Consider the following 22,847-nt stretch of genomic DNA (forward strand, 5'->3'; position numbering starts at 1 on the left):
GGAGGCAGGCTCGGCAATAAAAGAAGTTTTCTCTACGGAGTACCAAGCTATAGAATGACGAAATCACCCTCTTTGGTGGCGGGAAGGTGGTATATCCGGGAACCACAACAACAAGGGATGACATTGTCAAGCGTGTACTGCGCACACGTAGCCACACCCATACAGCGCTGAGTACAGATATTGTCCCAGATCTACCGCAGAAAATGCGAAATCCAGATCTGTCCCGAAAGATCGCCGAGTCAACCAGAGTTCTCGCCGTCGACGCTGGAGCTTCAAAAGTCACCTTGTCATTACGTCATCACCTCCAGAAGCGCCCAGAGAGCCGCTCCTAGACCTAAAGAGGTCTAGCGTCTAGCGGCGGACGGCGCCAGCCGTTGGAATACCGACCAGCAAATCCGCTGATAAAGTTGACCAATCTCAACCAACAAAAACGAGCTTTGATGTCGTCAAGCAGTTGCAGATGCTAACAAGCTTAATGGATTTAGAGTAGTTTAAAAGATCGTAAGAATGCACTGAGCGTCGACTTGCACTAGCATCGTCGTTATTCCTCTCAGTATTACCAGAGGATCTCCTTTGACTTGGGCAACAAAGCAAGACTTCATGTTCATGCATTTACTCCATAATGCTGCGTTGGATTTATCTGCGTACGTATTGAAAACAGCCGAATTTCCACGGACGCAAAGAACAGTTTTGGGAAGTAGGATGTTTCACAATCCTGGTCGACCGCTTCGGAAATATCTGCGTTGAAATGAAGGGTTTCGCCGGCCCATCAACAGTAGCAGGGAGATTGAGAGAGCGCTTTTCTGACACCACAGAGGACTCGTTATGATCTTGATATGAGCAGATCGTCCGATCTCCCCGTAACACCCTCCTCTCCCATTGCTGAAACGCGGGCGTTTCTCCTGAGACGCGGAAGAACACTGCTCCGGGACTCCGGACTTGCTCGGCCGAGGCCCAAAGAGGGCTTAGCGACCCAAACTGATGGGAACTTCCCCGCAAGCCCCCTCACACACGCGCATGATTGGCCGAATGCATCTGTCAGAGAAGTCAATCCTATCAAAGAATGGAATAAATTCCGAGTTCATATTCTTATCTTTGTTGTCACTTTCTCGCGCCGTGGCTTCACTCTTCTGAAGCTTCAAAGTGAGCTTTCCAACCAGAATTCCTCACTGGAGCTTCACTTTCCCAAACATCCTCGCGCGCTAGCGGCTATTCCCCACACATTCTCTCAGGGCCCCTCGCATATAAAATCCACTGTTTTGCATTCCTTTCCTCTTCAACCCTCCATCAACTTCAACTTCATTCTTTTTCTTTTCTTTTCTTTTCTTTTTTTCTTTTTTTTTTTTTTGTTTTTGCTCAACTTGCTCAATACTCTTCACGAACATCTACTTTTGATAAGCATTCTTCTCGAATAATTACTTCAACCCTCAAAAGTGTGCCAACATGCGAGTGGAGATCCTTGATCCCTGACTTCCATGCGGCTTGCGGCTAATGCAATGTTTCTCTAGGGGCTACACTGCGTCAGACGCCCTTCTAGAGGCTCTTTGGGATGTTTGTGCCCATCCCCCTTCTCTCAAGAGTGTGTTCTGTTAACATGTTCACAACCAGGCTGGTATTCGATACATTTTTGCAAATTTGGGCTCTGACCACCCAGCAATTCTCGAGGCTTTCATCAAGGCTCAGCATGAGAAGAATGGCCAGGTCCCCAAGATCATCACCTGTCCCAACGAGGTACGTCCTACGCAGCTGTCCCTTGTCCTACGTCGCTTCTGCGCGACAATCCAACCGCCGTCAAACACGTCCTGCCCGGTGCTGCTTCCGCCCTTCCCCGCATCACGTGCCTGGCTGACCCCCACCATTTCCCCACACTCAGATGGTCGCGCTCTCCATGGCCGACGGATATGCTCGTCTTTCCAACAAGCCGCAGTGCGTCCTCATTCACACCGACGTCGGTACCCAAGCTCTGGCTGCTGCCGTGCACAATGCTTCGTGCGGTCGCGCCCCCGTGCTCATCATCGCGGGGCTCTCCCCCTTCACCATGGAAGGAGAAATGCGCGGATCTCGCACCGAGTATATCCACTGGATCCAAGATGTTCCCGATCAAAAGCAGATAGTTTCCCAGTATTGTCGCTACTCCGCCGAGATCAAAACTGGAAAAAACATCAAGCAGGTTGTCAATCGTGCTCTTCAGTTCGCCACCAGCGATCCGACCGGCCCTTCCTACCTAGTTGCCGCAAGAGAGGTTCTAGAAGAGGAGATTGAGCCTTACAAGATCGAACAGAAACAGTGGGGTGCAGTTCGCGCTGCTGCTCTCCCCCAGGAAGCTGTCGCAACTATCGCTACAGAGTTAGCTTCTGCCAAAGAGCCGCTTATCATCGTTGGATACACTGGTCGCTATGAGCAGGCCGTCACACAGCTTGTCCAGCTTGCAGACAACATCAAGGGTGTTCGCGTTCTCGAGACCGGGGGTAGCGATATGTGCTTCCCTGCCAATCACCCAAGTGCACTCGGACTGCGCCATGGCGTCCATGATGCAATTCAGACCGCGGATGTCATCCTGGTTGTCGACTGTGATGTTCCCTGGATCCCAACTCAAGTCAAGCCAACACCATCTGCCAAGATTTTCCACGTCGATGTCGATCCGCTCAAGCAACAGATGCCGTTGTTCTACCTTAAGGCATCGGAAACGTATCGCGCAGACGCAACCACGGCCTTCAAGCAGTTGAATGAATACATCTCTAGCAGTAAGAAGTTGACTGAATTGTTGTCTGCTGAAGAGTATACACTTCGTCGCGTCGCGATCGAAGCCTCACACAAGGAGCGCATCGAACTACTCGCTGAACAAGCCGCTAAACCTCAAGGAATCAACTCGCCACTCAACCCGGCCTTCCTTTTCTCAGAGCTTCGTAAGGCGTGTCCTCCAGATACCATCTGGGCCATGGAAGCCGTTACCCTTGCCGCAATGGCGAACGATCACATCCAAGCGTCTCTTCCCAAGTCCTGGATCAACTGCGGAGGCGGTGGTCTCGGTTGGTCCGGTGGCGGTGCACTCGGCGTCAAACTCGCATCCGATGACCAGCATGGTGGCCCTGGAAAGGGTAAATTCGTCTGCCACATTGCTGGAGATGGCGCGTATCTATTCACCGTTCCCAGTTCTGTCTACTGGATTGCGCGTCGATACAACATCCCCATTTTGACCATCGTTTTGAATAACAAGGGCTGGAACGCGCCTCGTCATAGTTTGCTGCTCGTCCATCCCAACGAAGGAGGTGCTCGTGTGACCAATGAAGAATTGAACATTTCCTTTGCACCAACCCCTGACTATGCAGGTATTGCCAAGGCGGCTGCCGGGGGTGAGCTCTGGGCCGGACGTGCCGGGACAGTTGAAGAACTCGCGAAGGCTTTGCCCGAGGCAATCAAAAGTGTTTTGAATGGCAAGGGCGCCGTTCTGGAAGCTCAGTTGAATGGAAAGGAAGGAAAATACACTGGATCTTCCGATGCGACCGCCGTCCCCAACTAACTAGATAGCAATGTTTTGAAAAAACAAAAAAAGAACCAACGACTAGGATAGACGGCGACTAGCCATGTCTACTAGCAAAATAGAAATTTGTTTATCCTAAACACCAGGCTCCCAAACTCTCCTAGAACTTGTAGCCATTCCATTCACGATTCATCATCTGCTCTATGACCAGAATAAATAGTATCCAATTACTCTCCTAAACCATGGACAAACCTTTTCCAATTATCACCTAATCTCTTCACTCCCTCCTCTAGCTCCCAGTTGCGAATCTCGCATACCTTTCTCACAATCACCTCTAACATATCATCCATTTCCTTTCCCGCACAGTGCAAATCACTTTCCACCAAAATCCTATCATCAGGAATTTCCTTGATCACCTCCACGGCCTTGGACACCGGCCCATTCGAGAAATTAATAGCACTCGAAAATGAAAAGTAAAAATCCGCAGGATTTGACGGATGCAGGAACTGCTTCAATGGCTCCACTGGACCAGAATACGAATGCATACATATCCTCGGGGGGAACGGGCGAGCCGTTTGGGGTTCCCGACCCCGGCTCTTGTCAAGCTCTTCTTCACTCTCTTCGCCATGAGCCCCAGCCGCGCTACCTCGCCTTTTCCGCTGTCGTTTAGACAGAGCTGGCTTCTCGTAACCCCTGAAGAGTTCGCGGATGACTTCCACGACTGCACCATGTGCCTGGACGCTATGGATGGAGACTGGCCGTTGTAGCTCGCCGGCTAGTTGTAGCTGGGCTTTCAGGATGGCTTTTTGGTGGGCTAGCTGCACGCGATACGGTGACAAGGTTCTTCCCTCTCGCGAGCCGGGGGTGCGTGAGGAGTCTCGATTCTCAACCTCGTGTGGGAACCAGGCGTTTGGAAGGCGGAATGAGCGGTCGAGGCCAATTTCGCCAACCAGTGCGTAGGGATATGTGAGCAGGTGCTGTTTGGTCTCTTGGATGAAAGTTGAGAGTGCACGAGGGGTGGGAAGGTCGTCAAGCAGGTGGTTATCTTGGATTGATGGGGTTAAAACGGATTTGTAGTGTTCATGTTTATCTACATCCGTCTTATTCGAGTCGTCGAAGATTTGGTGGGAGAACCACGGGTGCCAGCCGAAGCAGGGAATGACTTTTCTTTCGGGGCATGTTTCTTCTAATGAGGTGTCTAGGTTAGCGAATCTAGAGGCGACTTCGGCAATCAGATGCTGATCTTGTGCTCTGGTTGCCATTATGGCGAGTGTCCTGGCTTTCATTGAAGGAATATCGTCGATTGAAGACATTGTATCCGTGGGATGGCAGTGGGCGTCGAATACGCCCAGCTCCCAGGGAATGGGGGAGGTTCTATCAACGCTGTCTATGTCCATTGTCGTCAATCAATTTTTAGCAATCTCTATCTTAAACGGTCCCATTGCACGAAGATAAGAGAAACAATGCAATGCTGCGTCGCTCGGCCAGTGCGCGTGCCTAAACTCTTGCGGTGACGTTACGCGGGGTTGTTCGGACCAACTAGGATGAGGTGGCCACGGAGTTAATCCCGGCGACGCGGGGAAGCACCACGACACAAATACAGCCAACCACCCCAAGACAAGCACTGTGGTTGAAGTCATCCCCATTTCAGACCAGCACTCATCGATGAGGAAGCTCTAGGAGGTTTGGACAAGGCACTCTTCCATGCCTAGCATCAGGCTGTCGTATCTCTTCTTTCCATTCGTTTTCCTGGCCGCAATCCCCATCATTATCCTCACCACTACGATATTTGCCTGCGCCTGCGTCTATGTCTGCGCATATGTTCTGCTTGGATATATATTTGATTCGATTTTTTACAGTGATTCAGGGTTTGTAGGTAAATTTCTAACAGCCCTGCTTCCAAATCAACCGATTCCAACGGGGCCCCCTCCTGCGATACCCAACCAGTTCCAGAGGTTGGATGTCCACCACCCATGGCCCTCCTCGAATCCGGGCACAATTACACCACGATCTGGACGCCATTCCCGTCGACCTTCCGCCTCATCTGAAACGGCCACTTTTGCGGATGGACGGAAGCGATCCCTTCCCGGATTCCCGTACGCTCCCCAGTCAGCCCAAATCTCTCCAAAAGCTCATAAATCCGTCGCAATGCGCCATGGCATTCTAGTTTCCGCCCAGCGCGAGGATAGAGGAGACTGGGAAGATGTTAACGATGAGCATGAAGACGACGACAACAACAATACTGCAGGCTATGAGGACCGATGTTCTGAATTTCTTGCTTCTGTGGGACGACATCAGGGCCCCAAAACCGAGATATCGGCCGAGCCCAAGTCAAACTTCTTTGTGGGGCAGTATGATGGGGACGTCAATGGTGTCCTCCCTACCGGGCCACGCCTGCATTTTGATATACCACCACATCCTAGGAGGAGCTCCAATGGCGGAAAGGATCCTGGGTCTTCGGAAGTCACGCAATATTAATGGATTCGCGTATGGTTTCCTGATGAGGTAGGGCATTGGCTTTCAAAAAAAAAAAAAAAAAAAAAAAAAAAAAAAAAAAAAAGCCTTTATTGTGGTTCTCGTAAGTTTACTGATCCCTTTGTTTGGATTGTAAAGTCAACGTATCTCTCTTGATCTTCTCCATCTCTTTAGGGTTGTCTGGAGATATTAACCTCTATTGTTTTCCAGTAAATTGCCAGAATGCTTTGAAAGTTATGATGGCTTTTTCGAAGAAAGGATGACCAAGAAAAGTGTTTTCCCTTCACAAAATGTGAGCTGGATGTAGCACTAGATTATATATATAGCTTCCGTCAAAATAGGGGCTAGGAAAGAAAAGAAACAGCACTTTCTAGCATGATTTGCTCATGGATCTCGCTAAAACAAAATTCTTTCTGCGGTTGTATTATATGGTTAGGATCTTGTCCTTTTCAACCGGCATCATTGCAAGAGCGATCGCTCTCAGAATCAAATGCTTTATGACTTGACTTGCCTCAGTAATTTAGAAAGGTCGCGCTTGGGGAAGTGTACCTGCGTCCCCGCCGCGTTGACCGCCACCTTCTCCAAGCTTTCATCGTTGGGATACGCAATAAATGGTACAGTCGCAAGGCACCATTGTGTCCTCTCCATATATGTCGTATTAGGATTCTTGACCTGCGTTGCAACATACACATGCGCTGGCTTAGGAGATTCTTGCTCTATAGTGAATGTCTAGTCATCTATGTCCTGTTTTGTGAACATGGGGCCCTCTGTAGCGGCAAAGCTTGAGATGATTCCCTTCGAGTTCAGTGCCGTCCATGGCAGGTAGTAACTGCAATTCTTCGTAATTTCAAGGTGAGTTCGGGTCTATTTGGGTCATGTCGAGGAGGCGGGAGCCTTGCAGATACAAGCCCTTCAATCTTCGCTTGGTAGTTTCGCAAGAAGTTGGGTAGGTCTGAGATCCAAGTCAAACGAGAAGTAGGTATGAAGGTTGTAAATATTGGATTGTGGTCACTATTCGGCATAGTACGGACGCTTTACTAGAAGCCATTTCCCTGCTACGCTATGTCCGTCGAAGCACGAGGTTAAGGTTACCCCATTACCGCAGCTAGCTCCTAGGGGCCAATCCAGATCTTTCTCTGAGATTACGGGGTATATAACACATACCGCAGCCGCACGTGGGCTTGCCACTTGATGACAGAAATCTATCTACATGGAGCATTCCGGCCTGATTCGTTCATTGTGAAGCAAATGGAGACGCCGAATGGTTCTCACTCACGTCCTTCATCTCGTCCAACATCACCTCATTAAACTCCTCCCATCCGTCCAAGTACAGATGATGTCCCGCCTTCTTGATAACAACCACTTTCGCCGATCCTTTATCTGCTTTCTGCTCTTCGACGGATGCATCTTTCAAAATCCGTTGCTTTTCTTGGTCGATTTTCTCCTTGGCTGCATGGCCACCTTGAGCATCCATCCAGTCATGTTCACCGTACATGAAGACAATAGGGATTCCGGGTTCTCGGCGTGGCGCAGTTTGTACAGAGAAGAAAGAACCAGAGGAATCCGAGGCTGACGGGGCTGATGGCGCGGAAGAAGGTGGTGGCAGATCGGAACAAGAAAGGGAGGTAGATTCACTCGCAGAATCTGGCTTTGGCGATGGAGGGTTAACTTGGGGTGGGAGGAACTGACGTCCGACGCCATGGATACGTCGAATTACTGGGCTGCGGGCATATGCACCTGGGGCCAGGATATACGACAGCGCATATTCACCGCTACCACGGAGTCTAAAGAGCGAATATGCATAGTCGTGCAGCGCGCGAGCTTCGTCCTGAGGTAGGTGAGAAAATCGTCGAGACGTCCAGCCGGAAACAAGACGAGGACCAAGCGGACCAGACCATCTGACCAGACTGAATGGGGAGACATTGGCATCCCAGAGATACACGAGCCATTTTGGTATGGTCTTGGCTGGGGGCTTGGATATGTCGTTGTTGCCCACACTCGCGGCGGCTCTCTTGTCTCTGGCATTCAAGAAATTGTTGTTATCGCTGACCTGAACTCCACCAGCTTGATCCTGGGTAAATTCGTTTGCGAGCGTCGACGAGGTCGGCTCCGGCACATCTGCATTTACGGCATATGGGTCCTCAGGGATGCCCACAGGGGATGCAAGAATAAGTTTATTGAGACGACCAGGGTATTTGAGTGCATAGGCAACGGCCAGGTAGCCTCCTAAGCTGTGTCCAAGTAGTGTGAACCGTTCTATTCTTCGCTTGACACGCCATTCTTCCAGTGCATCCACGAACCAGTCCTCTGCTTCTGTGATGGCCTTCTCTCGCTCTTTCGCTGCAATCCTGAAAGGTGGACGGGTGCTGCGACCCATTCCCAGCAAATCCAGGGCATACAGCTGCCAGCCTTTCGCTCGACTCAAAGCTTCAAAATTCTTGTAGAAGAAGCCCAAGCCTGCCCCATATCCATGGAGAACCACAAGATTGTTTTCTACTTTCTCCCCAAGTCGTTCAACTGAGAACTCGTTCAACTCGCGATTCTTGCCGCTGAGCTCCACCATAGTAGACCTCCATCTTCGTGGACCGTAGGGATCATTCACCGAGTTCTCTGAAACCTGACCTGGCCGAGTATGGTCCGCAGTGGTTAACGTGTCAGTCTGTTCATTGGGCGTTGCAGGCTCTGTGCCGGTCTGCGTATGTGTCGGCGCTCGCTGAAGGTACGGGATGAAGGACAGCACTTTGTGTTCCGCAGCGGCGGCGGGAATACTCGCCCACTGTATATATATTATACAACACAGCTGTCAGCCCTGGAGCCATGACGTGGGAAACCAATTTGTCAAAAACGATGCAATGCGTTGGTTGGCGTTCATACCCATTGACTAAACCCGTCTTTGTAGCCCAGCGGAAAAAGCCGCGAGAGGGGAGCGGGAGGCCGTGCCTCTGGCCTCGTAGAAGCCAATGGAGCCTGCGGCTGACGGGTTTGCGTGTCCCCCGACGGCTGCTCTGCCGTGGCCGAAGCCATGACGGGATGGTACTGTGAAGTGGTCGTAGGTGAGGGGTGGGACTCCGCAATGGAGGATTCAAAGTGGACGTGAAACCGCGGGCTGCAACTCGCATTCAACCACGGCGGCGTAGCTAGAGGGAAGCCGGAAGCGAGATCGAAAAGCGGCCTGGATCGAGAGACCTGCAGCAGTGGTATGGCTGAAACTCGTCCCGGATACACGTTGAATATGGTCGACGGAGTGACAGCGGACGCCTGTCACTCGAGGTTGACGCTCTGATGGATTTCATACGAGTCGCAGCACAAAGCGGAGAAAGCCAGCAATCTATAGTTGGAGGCCAAGTTAGTTTGCTTTTGCCCGACCTTTGGCCCGTTTCAGCCCCAGCCGGAGTTAAGCGTCGTTTGGAGATAACACGGGCTATGGTGGCAGGCAGCCCTTTTCTGTTGCGTCCAACGTGTCAGTGTGGCGATGGCGGACAGTTCGGTTGCGCCGAAGGGCGGCTAAGCGTCGTTAGGAACCGGGAGGCGAGTCGCTGCTAGAAAGGCAATTATTTAATGATTTACTACGGAGGACTCCGGTAAAGATTGCAGGGCTTGCACGCCGTAGATAAATGCCGTGGTTCGAGCGTCAACGAGATAATAATGATGTGGTGCAGCCGGAACCAGAATCGGAGCTCGCTGGCCCTCCTCAACAAGTCTTCCGCACGGTGTGTTGAGCTCGAGACCAAATAAACACTGATCTGAATGGGACCGTTCTCTCCATACGTTAACCAATTAATCCCGCTAAACAAGCCATGCCTCTATGAAGACCATCGTCTCTCGTTTTCAGCTGGGCCACTAGAATGAATCAATACCCTCCTCTCAACCCCAATGTCTCGCCTTGACCAGATCGTCAAGGGCACTCCCTCCCCTGACGCACACGTCCCTGAGACTCTCTTCAGCACTCCCTCGCCTCAGATCCTCGCCTCCTCTCCCGACACTTCCGATTCACGGCCGGCGACGGCGTCTGCAGCTCCCGACCCGCTCTCTACCCTCCCTTCCTCCCCGCCTCAGATCTACCTAAACCTCCTCATCCTCGAGAGCTCTCTACGCTCGCAATACCTGGCGCTTCGTGCACGAAGAAGGCAGAACACGTTTTTCTTGCTGCTGCTCGCCCTGTGGATCGCTTACTTTTCATACGCGCTCTTCTTACGCCCAAGAGAAGATGGAGGCGTGGGCGGTTCGGTGTACTGGATCGTGGAGATGGGTGAGAAAATTGCCCTGATGGGCGGTGTTGTGACGGGCATTCTCGTCTGGGGAACGGGACAGTGGGAGAGAGGTGTCCGATGGCCGCGCCGGTGGCTGGCGGTCGCCAACCGAGGGCTGCGAGGCTTCAATGCAAAAATTGTATTGATTCGCGGCCCATGGTGGAAGGAGATGCTCTCTTATCTATCGTTCCTATTCCCATTCGCAGACCTCTTCTCATCAGGCCCATCATTTCACTATGTTGAGCGCCGTCATACCGGAAGCCATGAACGGCACAGACGTCCTGCAGTGACGGGCCGTTCCTCTTATGAGGACGATAGCGATACAGGAATTGAGGAAGACCTCTCCCCAGGTGGTGACTACGTCAAACTACTCTTACTCCCGAAATCATTTTCCCCTGCCTTCCGCGAAAACTGGGATGAATACCGCACCGAATACTGGGAGCGCGAAAACGAACGTCGCGCCCGCCTCCGCCAGAAGCTCAAGCAGCGTGAGCGCCAACTCGCCAAACAAGAAGGCGGCTGGTTCTGGTGGACCGGATGGCAAGGATTGAAGCGAAGACGCAGTCTCCCAAAGTCTGCCCATGATCTGGAAAGACCGCATCGTCATCTTCACCCTAGCCACCACAGCCATCATCGCCACGTGCACTCACGGCATTCCCTGGGAGACTTGAAGCCTCGTCGCCCCACCGAACCACATTCGAGAACATCTTCTCGCAGCACCACGCCTAATCCACTATCGGATGCTGATGACAAGCTTGCAAACTCTGATCGGGAACGGACTCGTCGCCGCCGAAGCAGCAGCAGCGCAGCTACCTCTTCAAACGAACGACCTCGGAAAACCAAGTCGTCCTCATCTGGAGCTGGGAACGGCAGCCGGTCCCTATCGCCATTAACACAAATTGAGTTGCAAGAGGGCAATGAAGACACTGCGAAAAATAGAATTTGACAGCACATCTTGTCCATATCATAACTCATACCGAAGTTCGTCTTGGTTTTTAGCAAGCATCGCTGTATCCATACCATACCTGCTAAAAGATTTGAAAGCAATACGGTCGTAGAATTCTTGTGATATCCTTCATTGAGTCGTTGTACTTTTTCGAAATTTCTGGAGGAACCATTATCTTTCGTAGCATGCCCACTTCACCTGCCTAACCCAAAATACTCCTTGCGCCAGCCTACATGGACTAAGAAACAATACACGGCATAACACAAAATGGAACCATGATACCAAGCATATAATCATAACCTTAAACCCGTAAAGCATGGACAGGTGTGTAATCAGTCAAGAATCTAGATGCGATAGACCGTCTCCTCTCCAAGGTACCTGTTTCAAGCTTGTGTTAGCCTACTTTCTGGTCGGACAAAAGCTTTCGAATTAATACTCACATAACCTCGTTTCTGTCATTCATCACATTCAAGGCTTGCAAAGCCTCTGCCAGCTCAAACACACTCGTCCGTGAGCTCGAGGAGGCACGTATCGAAGAGTTCACGGCTTCCACTACACGTTGCACGTTCGCTGAATCGCCCTGGAAAAGATCCGACCTCATCAGCGGACCTAACGCGGAACGGAATGCATTCAGCCGTTCTGTAGGTAAAGGAGGTAATGAAGACGCGGCCGCTAGAGCTTTTCCAATAACCTCTTCTTGAGCTTCTGTGCTGTCCGTCTGTGTCTGAAGCAATTGGGATGCAGGCTGAGAGGATGCCATTGACATCTGCGAATCCAGTTGAGAGGTCGCCTGGCTCCGAGTCTGTCGGGAAGAGCCGCCAACCGGGCGGCTGCTAAGGCTGGCCGCGTATTCGTCTTCATCATCACCATCCGGAGTATTTCTAGATCTGCCCTGCTGGCCACGACGTCTACTTGAGCGCGGAGCAGTAGCAGTTGATCCTCGTGTTGTTCGCTGAGTATTATCGGCATCATCATCGGAGTCGCTTGAGTCCGAGTCCGAGTCCAGAACATTTGTCGTTTTCCGTCGCTTGCGCCTCTCATCTTCCACAACTTCCTTGAACAAAGCAAACCTAAGAATAGATTCCGCAATTTTAGCATCTTTCTCTTCAACTCTGTTGGAAAGACGAGCTTTTGCATGGGCTGTGGAAAGACGGATCAGTGTTTCCAAAGTACGCGCCGTCATTGGGGACGTCTTTCGCTGGTTTCCAGTTAACTCATCATTTCGAAGCGCAGAGTATGTGGTGACAATGTGATCGGCAGCGCCTTTGGTTAAGACTGGCTTTATTCGCGATTTGGCATATTGGATATACTTCTTCACGAAAGGTAGGCTGACTACCTCCACTTTCCTACCTGCCCCTCGACCCGAGGTTACCGTTATGCCTGCATGTAACATGGCATTGTACTTCTCATAAACTTCTGTAGGCACATTCGCGTTCTCGTTGGCTTCAAGTCCGACTCCTAGAGTATTGTTAACTTGTTCACGCACTGGAGCACCTTCTTCGGTACCGGGCTGACGATATTGATGCATCCGTAGGACGTGCTCAGATACTAGTCGATCCCTTGTATCCTCGATATCGTCCGTAACCACGAAAAGTAAGTCGAAACGAGATAAAAGTGAATCTGGCAACGCAATATTCTTGTGCGGGTCCTTATGTGTGTCATATTGACCATATATAGGATTTGCAGCAGCAATAACACTGCATCTTGCATTTAGCGTCGTATGGATGCCAGCCTTGGCTATGGTGACCGTCTGCTGTTCCATGACTTCATGTATGGCGACTCGATCCACATCACTCATCTTGTCGAATTCATCGATGCACACAACCCCTCTATCTCCGAGAACCATGGCACCAGCCTCAAGCCTTCGCTCACCGGTTTCCTTATCGGTTGTGACTGCCGCTGTAAGACCAACACCGGAAGAACCTCTACCAGTCGTTGCAATGGCCAAAGGTGCCGTGTTAAGAACAAAGCGGAGAAGTTGGGATTTAGCAGTGGAAGGGTCTCCGACCATTAGGATGTTAATGTCTCCACGCAAATGGGTTCCGTTATCAAGGTTCTTCTCCATTCCTCCAAGTAACATCAACAAGATTGCCTTCTTGATGTAGTCATGCCCGTATATACTGGGAGCAAGAGACTGAGAAAGTAAGTCAAAAACCTTCTTCTTTTTTGACATCTTATTTATGTTTCGGATATCTGTATCGGTGATTGTCGCTTGTGCAATTCCACCGCCGGACTTTGACGCGAGATGTATTATGTTATTTGCAAGAATCACGGTGCGGAACGTTGAACTACCAGAACTTGCGTTGCGGTTTCCTAGAGACCGATATATTCCAACAAGTTGAATTCTGTCACCGGGTTTCACTTTGTCCACTAGATCGTCATCGAGTATCACATCGACGCCTCGAGGAAGCTGACCAGCTGGAGCTCTTTCCGGCATTTCTTGAATAGAAATCATTTGATGGTCGCGATATTTGCAATAGCCGTATTCCGTAATCAACTGCGGCGCATTAGGTCTACATAACATAGAATTTTGAGATCTGCAAACCTACCGGGTTTCCTTGGTCGTCTTCTTGTGGATAGACATTCAAACTTGTAGCCCCAGTCGCAGTCATAGTCTGATCTCGATACTCCCTAACTAGGAAATTTTCCTTTTTCGGATTGTAGTGAACACTTCGGACCACCTTTGGTCTGACCAATGAGCACTTTGTCACAATTCCCTCGAGCGCGACCATGCGGTTCAAATGCGACGAGCTCAGAGTTCGAGGGTTGCAGGCATACTCGCCAAATGCGCCAACGTAAGCGCAATACCATGCCTACTTCAGAATTAGCCACCTGACGTTGATCCACAACTTGCACCTGGAATGCACCGTGTCTTCGATTTGCTCTTTCGTTAGCCTCGTGGAATCTGTGCCCAAAGTCTGGATAACATCTCTTAAGGCCTGATCAAAGGCTTGAGAATATTCAAACGGCTGAGTAACAAGGCTGTTGGTCGTAAGTAAATCATTCATGCTGGCTATTCAGTCCTTACTTACCCGTTGGCAAGTTCTCGACTATGCGCTCGAATTTCATCTAAGCTGACCTATGAAAGCGGTTCAATGTCAGCCTGTTTCACTTCATTTAAAAGCAATATATATTCCTTACTGTGAGGCGCCGTAGTCCACGATTCAGCATCAACACTATATCGGCACGATAACTGAGACAAGTGGTGAGAGACGTGTTCAAGTTCCGCTAAGAGCGAGGAAAATTTGCCAACCTTCGAGCTCTCTGATCGCCTACATAGACAGATTAGTATATGGCTTGACTCCATAGGAATTAACACACTCACTTGGATCAAGAAATTCTGTGGCAGCTCGAACGCGATCTCGAACCGCCTCATCGCGGAGACTGTAATTCTCCATTTCTGGTGTTGTAGCCTATCACGGGCGAAAATTCAGAACAGTAGGTGTAAAGAATGAATTACAAGCTTAAATATGGTATAAAATCATGAGTAAAGATGGGGGAAATGGGCACTTGGGCTGCTTGTTCGTGACTGCAAAGAGCTCTCTCTACGTGCGGATTGAAGTTCCGTTAAAGTTTCCACTTCAGAAACGCGTCCGACGCGTTAAACTAATCAAGTCATTAATGGGGGTCGCGTTTCCCAGCCAGCCAATCACCATCGCTCTCCTGCCCCATCGTTCCTGCGCTGACCCCCTTGCCTCGGGCGTGTGGACTTTGAACAGTAGCACTTTTTGGGAAGAGGCTCCCTGGCCATTCATCTGGCAGTTTAAAGCTCAAACTCGAAAGCTCCAGTGGCATATTATAAGGAGTTCTTCGAATCCTATGACGGTGGTATACTCCTTCATGGTAAGTAAAGAGCCAAAAATTCTATATATCGATCCGCTCAAAAACCGACAATTTTAAAGTGCAGGACGAAGATGATATCTCCTTTTGAAACCCCATGCATTTTTCAAAAACAAAGGGAAAAAAAAAAGAAAGTATTCATATGACATACGCCGTAATATGCACATCTTCAAAATACAGTCAATGTCTTAACAATAAATATGATACAGGTATACCTGATAGAGCTGAGACTTTCAGGTAAGGTATATATATGTATGTTTGTGTGTGGTTTATAGCGCTACCCGAAGTGCGACTGGCCACGGGTGTTTTTTTTAAATTCAGATCACGTGTGACGTGGAAACATCAATCGTCGGCAAGTTGTTTTTCAAGGCGGCTTTCCATTTCCAAATCTAGCTCGTCCTGAGCGTCCAATGTCTGCTGCGACGGTTCTGGTTCGAAATGTGCTTCTGTTCCAAAACGAGCTCCCCTCCATTTCGCGTCCTCGGCGAATATACTCTCTAACAAATCAGCACTAGGCTCAGAAGTATCTTCTCCAGGATCCATCAGAGCCTTAGATTTACGGGGGCGTCCAGACTTGGATGCACTGCTTTGTTCAGCTTCTTGATGCCTTGGGCTCGTATCTAGGCGGGGCTCTCCATCCACGCCGAGAATACCACCAGTCCAGACCACATGATTAGCGGTATCAACAGGTTTAGGAACCGCCTCGTCATCCATATTGCGGTGGCCACGGAGGATAATTCCCTGGAATTTCTCACGAAGGAACGGGAGCTTTGCAACTGCACTAACGGTTTGTGGGGCTTTTGAAAGCAGCGAATCCATTTCCCCTTCGCCATCTGCAACAGATCGAGCGCGGACATCGATTAAGGCTGATGCGAGATAAAGCATGGTTAGATACGTTGGTTGCATGGAATCCGGTCGGATTCTTGCCCACGCTTGGCGACCAGCTTTGCCCAACACTTGGTATTGTTTCAAGGGAGAAAATCGACGCTCAAGGAAATCAAGCCCGGCAGGTGCATCGTCTGGCCTTTTCGTATATCCTCGTCGAATATGTCCCCAACTAACAAAATTTGATATAAATTTCTCTTCGAATATCGTAAAAGCGCGAAATTGATCGGCTGGACGTCGAGACAAACATAGGAGTTTGATATAAAGAGACCAGTTGAAAGTTGTCAGTACAAAGCCAATCTTTTCAACCTCAGCAATGATATCCGAAATTTTAGAGTGGAGATTCCGATATGACAATGACTGCATCAAAACAGAAATGCAGCGAGAGAGGGCAAAGCGATAAGATGGAAGGATGCTAGAGGTATGGTTATTCGACTGGGTTTCCTGACGTTGGTCTTGTGAACCGTCTGGGTTCTTGAACTCACACGGGAGCGAGTAAGCTAATAAAGAGTCAAGGTTCATAGGCTGTGCAATGCTACTTATGCTCTCCACAGCCTTCTTCCAGCACATGTCGACTTTGTCGTGTTTTCCTTGTCTAAGGTATGTGGCCATTTGAGCATGTAGCATCGGAAGGGGAGAAGACTGCTGTCCCCAAGAAAGCTCTCGCGTCTTCGAATTGTACTTGTCCAATACCCTGTTGGCCTTTTCGACTTCGCTCCCTGAACCATAAGCTAGGATGAGGGATTCATAATACGCAGAAGGGAAGGCCTCCCTAACCGCCCGCTTTCCAGCGCCCGGTTGTGGTTGTTTAGTTGCGAGCATAGAGACATCGAAATTTTCCATGATCGAATCCAAGAATCGTTCTGCACGTGGCAACTGCAAAGGTTCGTCTCCGTCAATGCCACCGTTCTCCTTGAATCGCTGGAGATCGCGGTTTATATAGGCTCTAAGCATCGAGAGGCTCCCGCTGAGGCCAAGCGTATTAAACCTTTCAATCATTTCCTTGTAGAGGATTAGTATCATGTCACGGTTTCCTTCCTTTAAATAGCCACGGAGTAAGATGGCGTAATGGAGTTCGGTAATATGGACCCGGCGGCTTCGATGAAGTTTACCCAATATTTGGCGGGCTGTATCAAGTTTGCCCAAACGGACAAGACTTAGCATCAGCGCCGCGTACGTCATTCCATCAAATTCAATGCCTTCTTGTTGCATCCGTGCTTGTATTCTTGAAACCGACTCGACGTCCGGTATAAAGGCGTAATTCCAGAGGAGGACATTCCACATTCTTGTCAGGGAACCATGCAAGTTCAACTGAAGCGCTTCATTGGCCACCTTTTCGGCGTCACCATACCTTCGGTTATTGCATAACGCCCCAACAACTCCATCAACTAGAGTAGAATTTATAGGGACCTTATTCTGCTTTGCAATTCCGAATAGATTAATGACTGCATCCACATCACCTTTATTGGCAAGGAATCCGATCAAGATGCCGAAGGTATGTGAGTCGGGACTGATACCATTCTGGACCATAGTCCGGAAGGTTGAAAGAGCACCACTGAAATCATCGGCCCTCGTGTAAGCGGTAAGAAGTATGTTCCAACACACCACATTCGGAGGCAAATTGAAATCCTTTGCTAGCCTATTGAACTTGGTTTGGGTCTTCTTAACCTGACCAAGACTTGCATGGACATAGAGAAGAGGGGAAAGTAGTTTAAGATCTGATGGCTTGCCATGATCCTTGACGTAACTCTGAAATAGGTCCTCAACTTCATTTTCCTTACCCAGCCTTGCAAACCCCGTCAAGGCATGGCGATATGCGTCTGGTGACGGTTTCTCGTGGAAATGCCGATACTCATCGAGTAGATACTTAACGCCTTCCGATATCTCAAACGTGGATAGCATTTTTATGAGCCGGGTCAGAAGTTGTTCGGAAACTTTTTCGTTGGGGAGCCGCCATCGCAAGTTGCGGTAAAGGATTATTGCTCTGGCGCTTGCAGATCGTAAACCCACCGACTGCAAGGTGGAGATCGCTTTCAAGTAGAATCCAGGCTCAAGTAACTGCAGCGAGTAAAGGCGCTCGAGCAATAGCAACGTCGATTTCGTGGACATTTCCATGATCAATTTCCGACTAGAAACCACATGATATACCATGAATTTAAGAAAGTCAGCCAGGCCCGACGTGTCAGTGTCTAATTTTCCCATCTGTATTGCCTTGAGAAATGAAAAAATCAGGTTTGGCAATCGAGACAAGTCAGGCAACTCGACAGATTTAGCCTGTGTTCCCCCCAAGGCTCCCGAAACGGGTCGATTATTCCAAATTTCAATGGCTTCATGCCAATTTTGCCGGTTTATTAAAAATGTAATCGCAAAGCTCCAACACAGATCTCCCTCAGCCCTAGACACTGCTTCGTTGTATATATCTTTAGCCCGAAGACCGTCAACGTTCCAAGTTAGTGCTGTCTTCACTGCGTATAAATAATCCTTTGCCTTCCTTTCCGAAATCGGGATAACGTTGAAAAGCATCTTCGTTCGATCAGCATCAATACGCCTATCAGAAGTCGAAAGATAGGCGAGCATTTGAGGAATTAATTCACGGGGGCTTCCAGCGGCCTGGAAAAGACCCCACGCTCTAGCGTAGGCCGGTGGGCCGTCTTTGGAAAATAACTGGCGTAACCCATCGGATACGGCATCCCCGTTAGAATGCGTGGTCGACGCCTCGGATACCCGTCCTAGTTCATTCGCGGCCGAAACTTTATGCCCGTCAGGATCGTCTGTCGAGGACGCGAAACCTCGATAAGAAAACCGTTTTCTCCGTCGAATAGCCGAGCTCCTATGTAGGTTCCGTGTCCGTAGGTAAGCTCGCGCAAAGGACTGGGTTCGGGGCGGGTAAAGAAATTCAAGGTGTGCGGAGGATGCAGGGCGATTAGACGAAATTCGTTGTTCTCGGTCGCGGCAATTAGGATCTCCGGGGGAAGAAGGCGGGTAGAGAAAACCAAAACACCCAAAAGGTATATCTATATCAACTGCGCCATGGTGCCAGAAATTTGAATGTAAAATTCGTCGGGACCGAAGTGGACTTTTGGAGTAAAGGAAAATGTGCTGGCCTGCGGTCTCGATGCATCGCGCAGCCCGCTCTAGCATTGCCTCAGAATGCAAGCGATATAAACGGAAAAAGAGAGAGTGAGAGAGGATCGGAAATGCTAAGATATTTGAAGCATATCTGCAAAATTCCATTAGTGCCAGAGATCAACGGGTTAAACGCAGGAAAAGGCCGAAAGCTCTTTGGTCAAGAAAACTTACTCGGTAGGAATGTACCTCACTGCGGAAGTTTTGATAGTCACTTTCCGGTAGATGGTGAAGGATCAATCTATGAAAAACTAAAACAAAACTGAAGAATCTCTCTAAGACTTATTCAAGCCCAAATGAACGCACCATTCGCCTGAAAAAGGTGGCGTTTTGAGGTTGAATTCCAGTCCCCGAGAAGTTCCCCTTCGCGACTGAGAAGTATTTGACTTTCTCCGGGCTTGCTTATATAATCCCGAACCGCACCACCGACACTTTGCGATGTCATGATGATGTTGCGGCAACGACCTCACCGTGCGAAGTGTTGACGGCAGGCTGCTGGTGCTCATTTGTTCTTTTCGGGACGCAAGAGGTCTAATCCGTCAACATGGACATCACAGACTACATCGTTTCACGGAGGGCTGATGCTCTGTTAATCGGAGACTACAATACCTATCGTGCTCGAGTGACCCGCAGATTGCACGCCCAGCGTAAGCGACTTGGGAGAACGACACCCAAGGGCAAGAAATACACGCCAAAGCCACTTGTGACCGCAGAAGAAATTGCCTCAAACTCCGAGTAAGCCTTACAAATCATGCTGGAGATTATGGTAGTTATTGAAAGAGCTAACACTGGTCAGGCATGTATTTCTTTTTCTCCTCGCTGCAGAACGAGGATGGGCGTCAGCTATGCATATGAGATCGGTGCACTCCGCAGACCCATCTACAAAAGGAATTGTGGGCTCAACGAGGCGTCACATAATGTCCCGTTTAAACAAGGCGGCGACATACGCGGAACAACTTGTCCAAGTGCTTGAAAATCAGTCGGCCTCTGGAGCGTCGAATGTTGATTTGCTAGAGGCTCGAGCCTACCTTGCTTCTCTCAGAGCAACCTTTTGGATGGAGAAGCAGCGGTGGGAACAGTGCCTGCGCCAAAACTCGCTAGCCCGTGTGATATACACAGCGATTCAAAAGAAGACTGATCGTGAAGTTTTCCGTGATCTGCTGTCTAGCACCATTGATCCTGGAATTAGATATGCAGCGTATCAACTCAAAGTCCCTCGTTCTGTACCACTACACACCATTAGCATTCAACATTTTCCCGCGGATGAGAAAGTGCGAGCAGAAATAGAAGCCCTTGATCCTGAAGCATTGTCCGAAAAGGGGGGTGAAAACAAGGTCACTGCCGATGGGAGCACCCAAGAACTTCCGGAGACGATTACATGGCGATCGCGAACTGTGAAACTCGAAGATGCTTCCATATCACAGGCTTTGGGAGCAGCGGCCGCTGCTGAATCCGAACTTTCGATCTGGATGTCTAGCCCTAAGGGCCAACATGCGTCCCCCAAAGACAAGGCGGCCAAATATGACAACGTCATTATTGCTAGTCAGGACGCTGTTGACGCCACGAAAACTGCAATTGATGAACTCTCTAACGATGGAGTCGACCAGGGAGATCAAAGAATGCAGGCTTTGCAAATCACCCGAACCTCCGTGAACTATGCGTTGGTTGGGTGGCGTGTCGGCCGTAATAGAGTTCTGTGTGGTCCCGAGGATGGCTTACAGTTTGAGGCTGAGAAATTTAGAAGTACAAAGAGGCCGAAGATTCAGCGAAATTTGAAGGCTCCAAAAGAGGAGAGTACAGGGAAGAAGCTAGCTCGGCTACGTGAAAGGGTTGTACTTTATGATGCGATCCTGCAAAGCTTAGACTCCGTTAAAGAACTTCCAGGAGTTGCTGGAGATGCCGAATTTATGGACGAGTTGAGCGCGACTCGGAATTACTTCTTAGCATTGAGGTTGGTCAAGTTACTCCTAATAAGACATATAGAAATTAACCCTGCACAAAAAGGTGTCTCTCCATCGGCAGATCCCATGCCTTCCTTTCTAACCCAAAGAACGCCCTGGCGCTCTTCGCTCGGGCATCAGATCTAGCCGCCAAGTGCCAGTCTGCCAACGCACACCCCACCAGTGCAGCTGGACTGTCACGAATGGAGGTGTCCGGGCAGCAAGCAAATGCGCTGTCAACGCATTTACAACATCTCATCTGGCAGTACCGTGGAATTGTCGAAATTGAGAAGCTTAATGATGAAGCTTCGCGAGCGGAAGATTCTACGCTACCACCCCTTCTTGAACGACTAGGAGGTTATCCTTCAGCCAGCCCGGATTTATCCAACCTGGTGACATATCCTCCCAAGATCCAACCGATCCCCGTGAAGCCGCTCTTCTTCGATGTTGCTTGGAACTACATCGATTATCCTCGGGAGGCCAAGAGGGCCATTGATGTTCGCGAATCCACCACGGCGGATACTGAAGAAAAGCCGGAACCAAAAAAGAGAGGATGGTTTGGTTTCGGTCGATAATCGCATTGTAGTTAAAAACAGATATTCATTTTCAGGCCTTTTTATGGAGGTGCTAGACTTAGTTTCATCTGGAGATTTCGAGAGATCAATAAATAGTCCACTGTTTGCAGCCCAATCAACAGTCCTGGTATTGTAAGCAGGATCAAGCTTATACATTGCATCCTACATCGAAATGTAAGAAACAATTTTTCCGAAGAACCATACAAACTCCCTCATATAGTTGTTACACTTCACTATGAGCAGTAAATTTATATGACAGTATGGCTCGGTCCAGAGCAATTGTTCCCGACTAACAGCATCTCCAGAATGGCAGCACTTTCGGATTCCCTCATGAAGTTAAAGGTCCTGGCCGGTACACTCCGTGCTCTGTTCTCCACACCAGTCATGTATTCATTTTCCGAGCATGCTAGGTCCAGAAGTGTCCATGACGATCAAGAATATGGAAGGTTCCGGGCAGCAGGGGCTTGACAATTGTGGATTGCAATGCCAAGTATCTAAGCTTTTGGATGCTTGGGTCGAGGCTGTGGCAGATATTGATGGGAGATACCCAGACATCAAAGCAGCCTCCGGCGACAATATAGAATCACATATGCACGTACGTGCATATGTATGCATATTGTGCATATACGATCCTGGACAGACCGCAAAAGATGATAAGAAGCAAGGAACACCATGGACGCCCCAACAATAGGGCAATTTTTGAAATAGTACTCCGTAGCTGATATTCAACCGATCGGAAGACCGGGTATGGAGAATTTTATATTGAAGCCTTGATGGGCTTTTAACATGTAGCCATAAGGTCGTCTGTCCAGTCTTTCCTCCTCTGGTCATCCCCGTGGAGGGTAGACATTGCTGACGTCGTGACTTGTGGGACCAGCAGACAAGCCTTGCCAACATACAAGGTTCAAGGCGCATATGGCCTGTTCCGCTTTCACTTCGATTATGGAGAACAGCCTGGTCTTGCGCCTGTTGAGTTTGGGACCAATCGGTTGATTTCCTAGGGCGCAAAGCACGCCCAAAACCCAAAAAGAAAAAAAAAAAAAATCTCCGTGTGTGCTTCGAGAGCGGAGCAAATAGACCTTGAACTGGGTGCTGCTCCGCGGAGGTGGAATTGCAGGTCCGGGAGGCACAAGCCCAGGCCATGTGCCGCGTCTTCAGCTCAATCTAGAATTGTCCAGGAAGTGAACCGCGAGGAGCATGTCGTCAAGCCCGAGAAGACACGCCGTGAACCCTAGCTCTGGAGAGAAAAGAGGACGTTGATCCCAAATTGCAGCGTGCAGATGAGGGAGCAGCTGAGCACCTCTGGCTCTCATCAGCATCACCCCTTTT

The 22,847-nt window shown here is 49.5% G+C and overlaps 8 protein-coding genes across 8 annotated transcripts; 4 read left to right on the plus strand and 4 right to left on the minus strand.

Moving 5' to 3' along the window:
• Positions 1-1,491: 1,491 nt before the first annotated feature.
• On the plus strand, positions 1,492-3,520 carry D8B26_000475 (uncharacterized protein; the record flags this gene model as incomplete). Its single annotated transcript, XM_003071290.2, has 3 exons — positions 1,492-1,551; positions 1,609-1,731; positions 1,874-3,520. The coding sequence occupies 3 exons, from the start codon at positions 1,492-1,494 to the stop codon at positions 3,518-3,520; spliced, it is 1,830 nt and encodes a 609-aa protein (XP_003071336.2).
• Positions 3,521-3,628: 108 nt separating this feature from the next.
• D8B26_000476 (uncharacterized protein) lies at positions 3,629-4,878 on the minus strand (the record flags this gene model as incomplete). Its single annotated transcript, XM_003071291.2, has 1 exon — positions 3,629-4,878. The coding sequence occupies one exon, from the start codon at positions 4,876-4,878 to the stop codon at positions 3,709-3,711; it is 1,170 nt and encodes a 389-aa protein (XP_003071337.2). The 3' UTR covers positions 3,629-3,708.
• A 214-nt stretch (positions 4,879-5,092) lies between these two features.
• Positions 5,093-6,374, plus strand: D8B26_000477 (uncharacterized protein). Its single transcript, XM_066123242.1, has 2 exons — positions 5,093-6,059; positions 6,167-6,374. Exon 1 carries the CDS (start codon positions 5,186-5,188, stop codon positions 5,957-5,959), a length of 774 nt encoding a protein of 257 aa, XP_065979316.1. The 5' UTR covers positions 5,093-5,185; the 3' UTR covers positions 5,960-6,059; positions 6,167-6,374.
• Positions 6,375-6,942: 568 nt separating this feature from the next.
• D8B26_000478 (uncharacterized protein) lies at positions 6,943-9,381 on the minus strand. Its single transcript, XM_003071293.2, has 2 exons — positions 8,831-9,381; positions 6,943-8,732 (listed from the first exon to the last, which is right to left on the minus strand). Exons 1-2 carry the CDS (start codon positions 8,978-8,980, stop codon positions 7,191-7,193), a joined length of 1,692 nt encoding a protein of 563 aa, XP_003071339.1. The 5' UTR covers positions 8,981-9,381; the 3' UTR covers positions 6,943-7,190.
• Positions 9,382-9,829: 448 nt separating this feature from the next.
• On the plus strand, positions 9,830-11,152 carry D8B26_000479 (uncharacterized protein; the record flags this gene model as incomplete). Its single annotated transcript, XM_003071294.2, has 1 exon — positions 9,830-11,152. The coding sequence occupies one exon, from the start codon at positions 9,830-9,832 to the stop codon at positions 11,150-11,152; it is 1,323 nt and encodes a 440-aa protein (XP_003071340.1).
• A 344-nt stretch (positions 11,153-11,496) lies between these two features.
• Positions 11,497-14,550, minus strand: MCM3 (MCM DNA helicase complex subunit; the record flags this gene model as incomplete). Its single annotated transcript, XM_003071295.2, has 8 exons — positions 11,497-11,530; positions 11,593-13,649; positions 13,702-13,965; positions 14,020-14,134; positions 14,185-14,231; positions 14,294-14,345; positions 14,406-14,424; positions 14,478-14,550. 8 exons carry the CDS (start codon positions 14,548-14,550, stop codon positions 11,497-11,499), a joined length of 2,661 nt encoding a protein of 886 aa, XP_003071341.2.
• A 784-nt stretch (positions 14,551-15,334) lies between these two features.
• Positions 15,335-19,018, minus strand: D8B26_000481 (uncharacterized protein; the record flags this gene model as incomplete). Its single annotated transcript, XM_003071296.2, has 1 exon — positions 15,335-19,018. The coding sequence occupies one exon, from the start codon at positions 19,016-19,018 to the stop codon at positions 15,335-15,337; it is 3,684 nt and encodes a 1,227-aa protein (XP_003071342.2).
• Positions 19,019-19,467: 449 nt separating this feature from the next.
• Positions 19,468-21,639, plus strand: D8B26_000482 (uncharacterized protein). The gene is made up of 3 exons (XM_003071297.2): positions 19,468-19,738; positions 19,800-20,954; positions 21,008-21,639. The coding sequence occupies exons 1-3, from the start codon at positions 19,548-19,550 to the stop codon at positions 21,516-21,518; spliced, it is 1,857 nt and encodes a 618-aa protein (XP_003071343.2). The 5' UTR covers positions 19,468-19,547; the 3' UTR covers positions 21,519-21,639.
• Positions 21,640-22,847: the final 1,208 nt, after the last annotated feature.

The sequence above is a fragment of the Coccidioides posadasii genome, chromosome 1, assembly GCF_018416015.2.
Source record: "Coccidioides posadasii str. Silveira chromosome 1, complete sequence".
Classification (NCBI taxonomy): Eukaryota; Fungi; Ascomycota; class Eurotiomycetes; order Onygenales; family Onygenaceae; genus Coccidioides; species Coccidioides posadasii.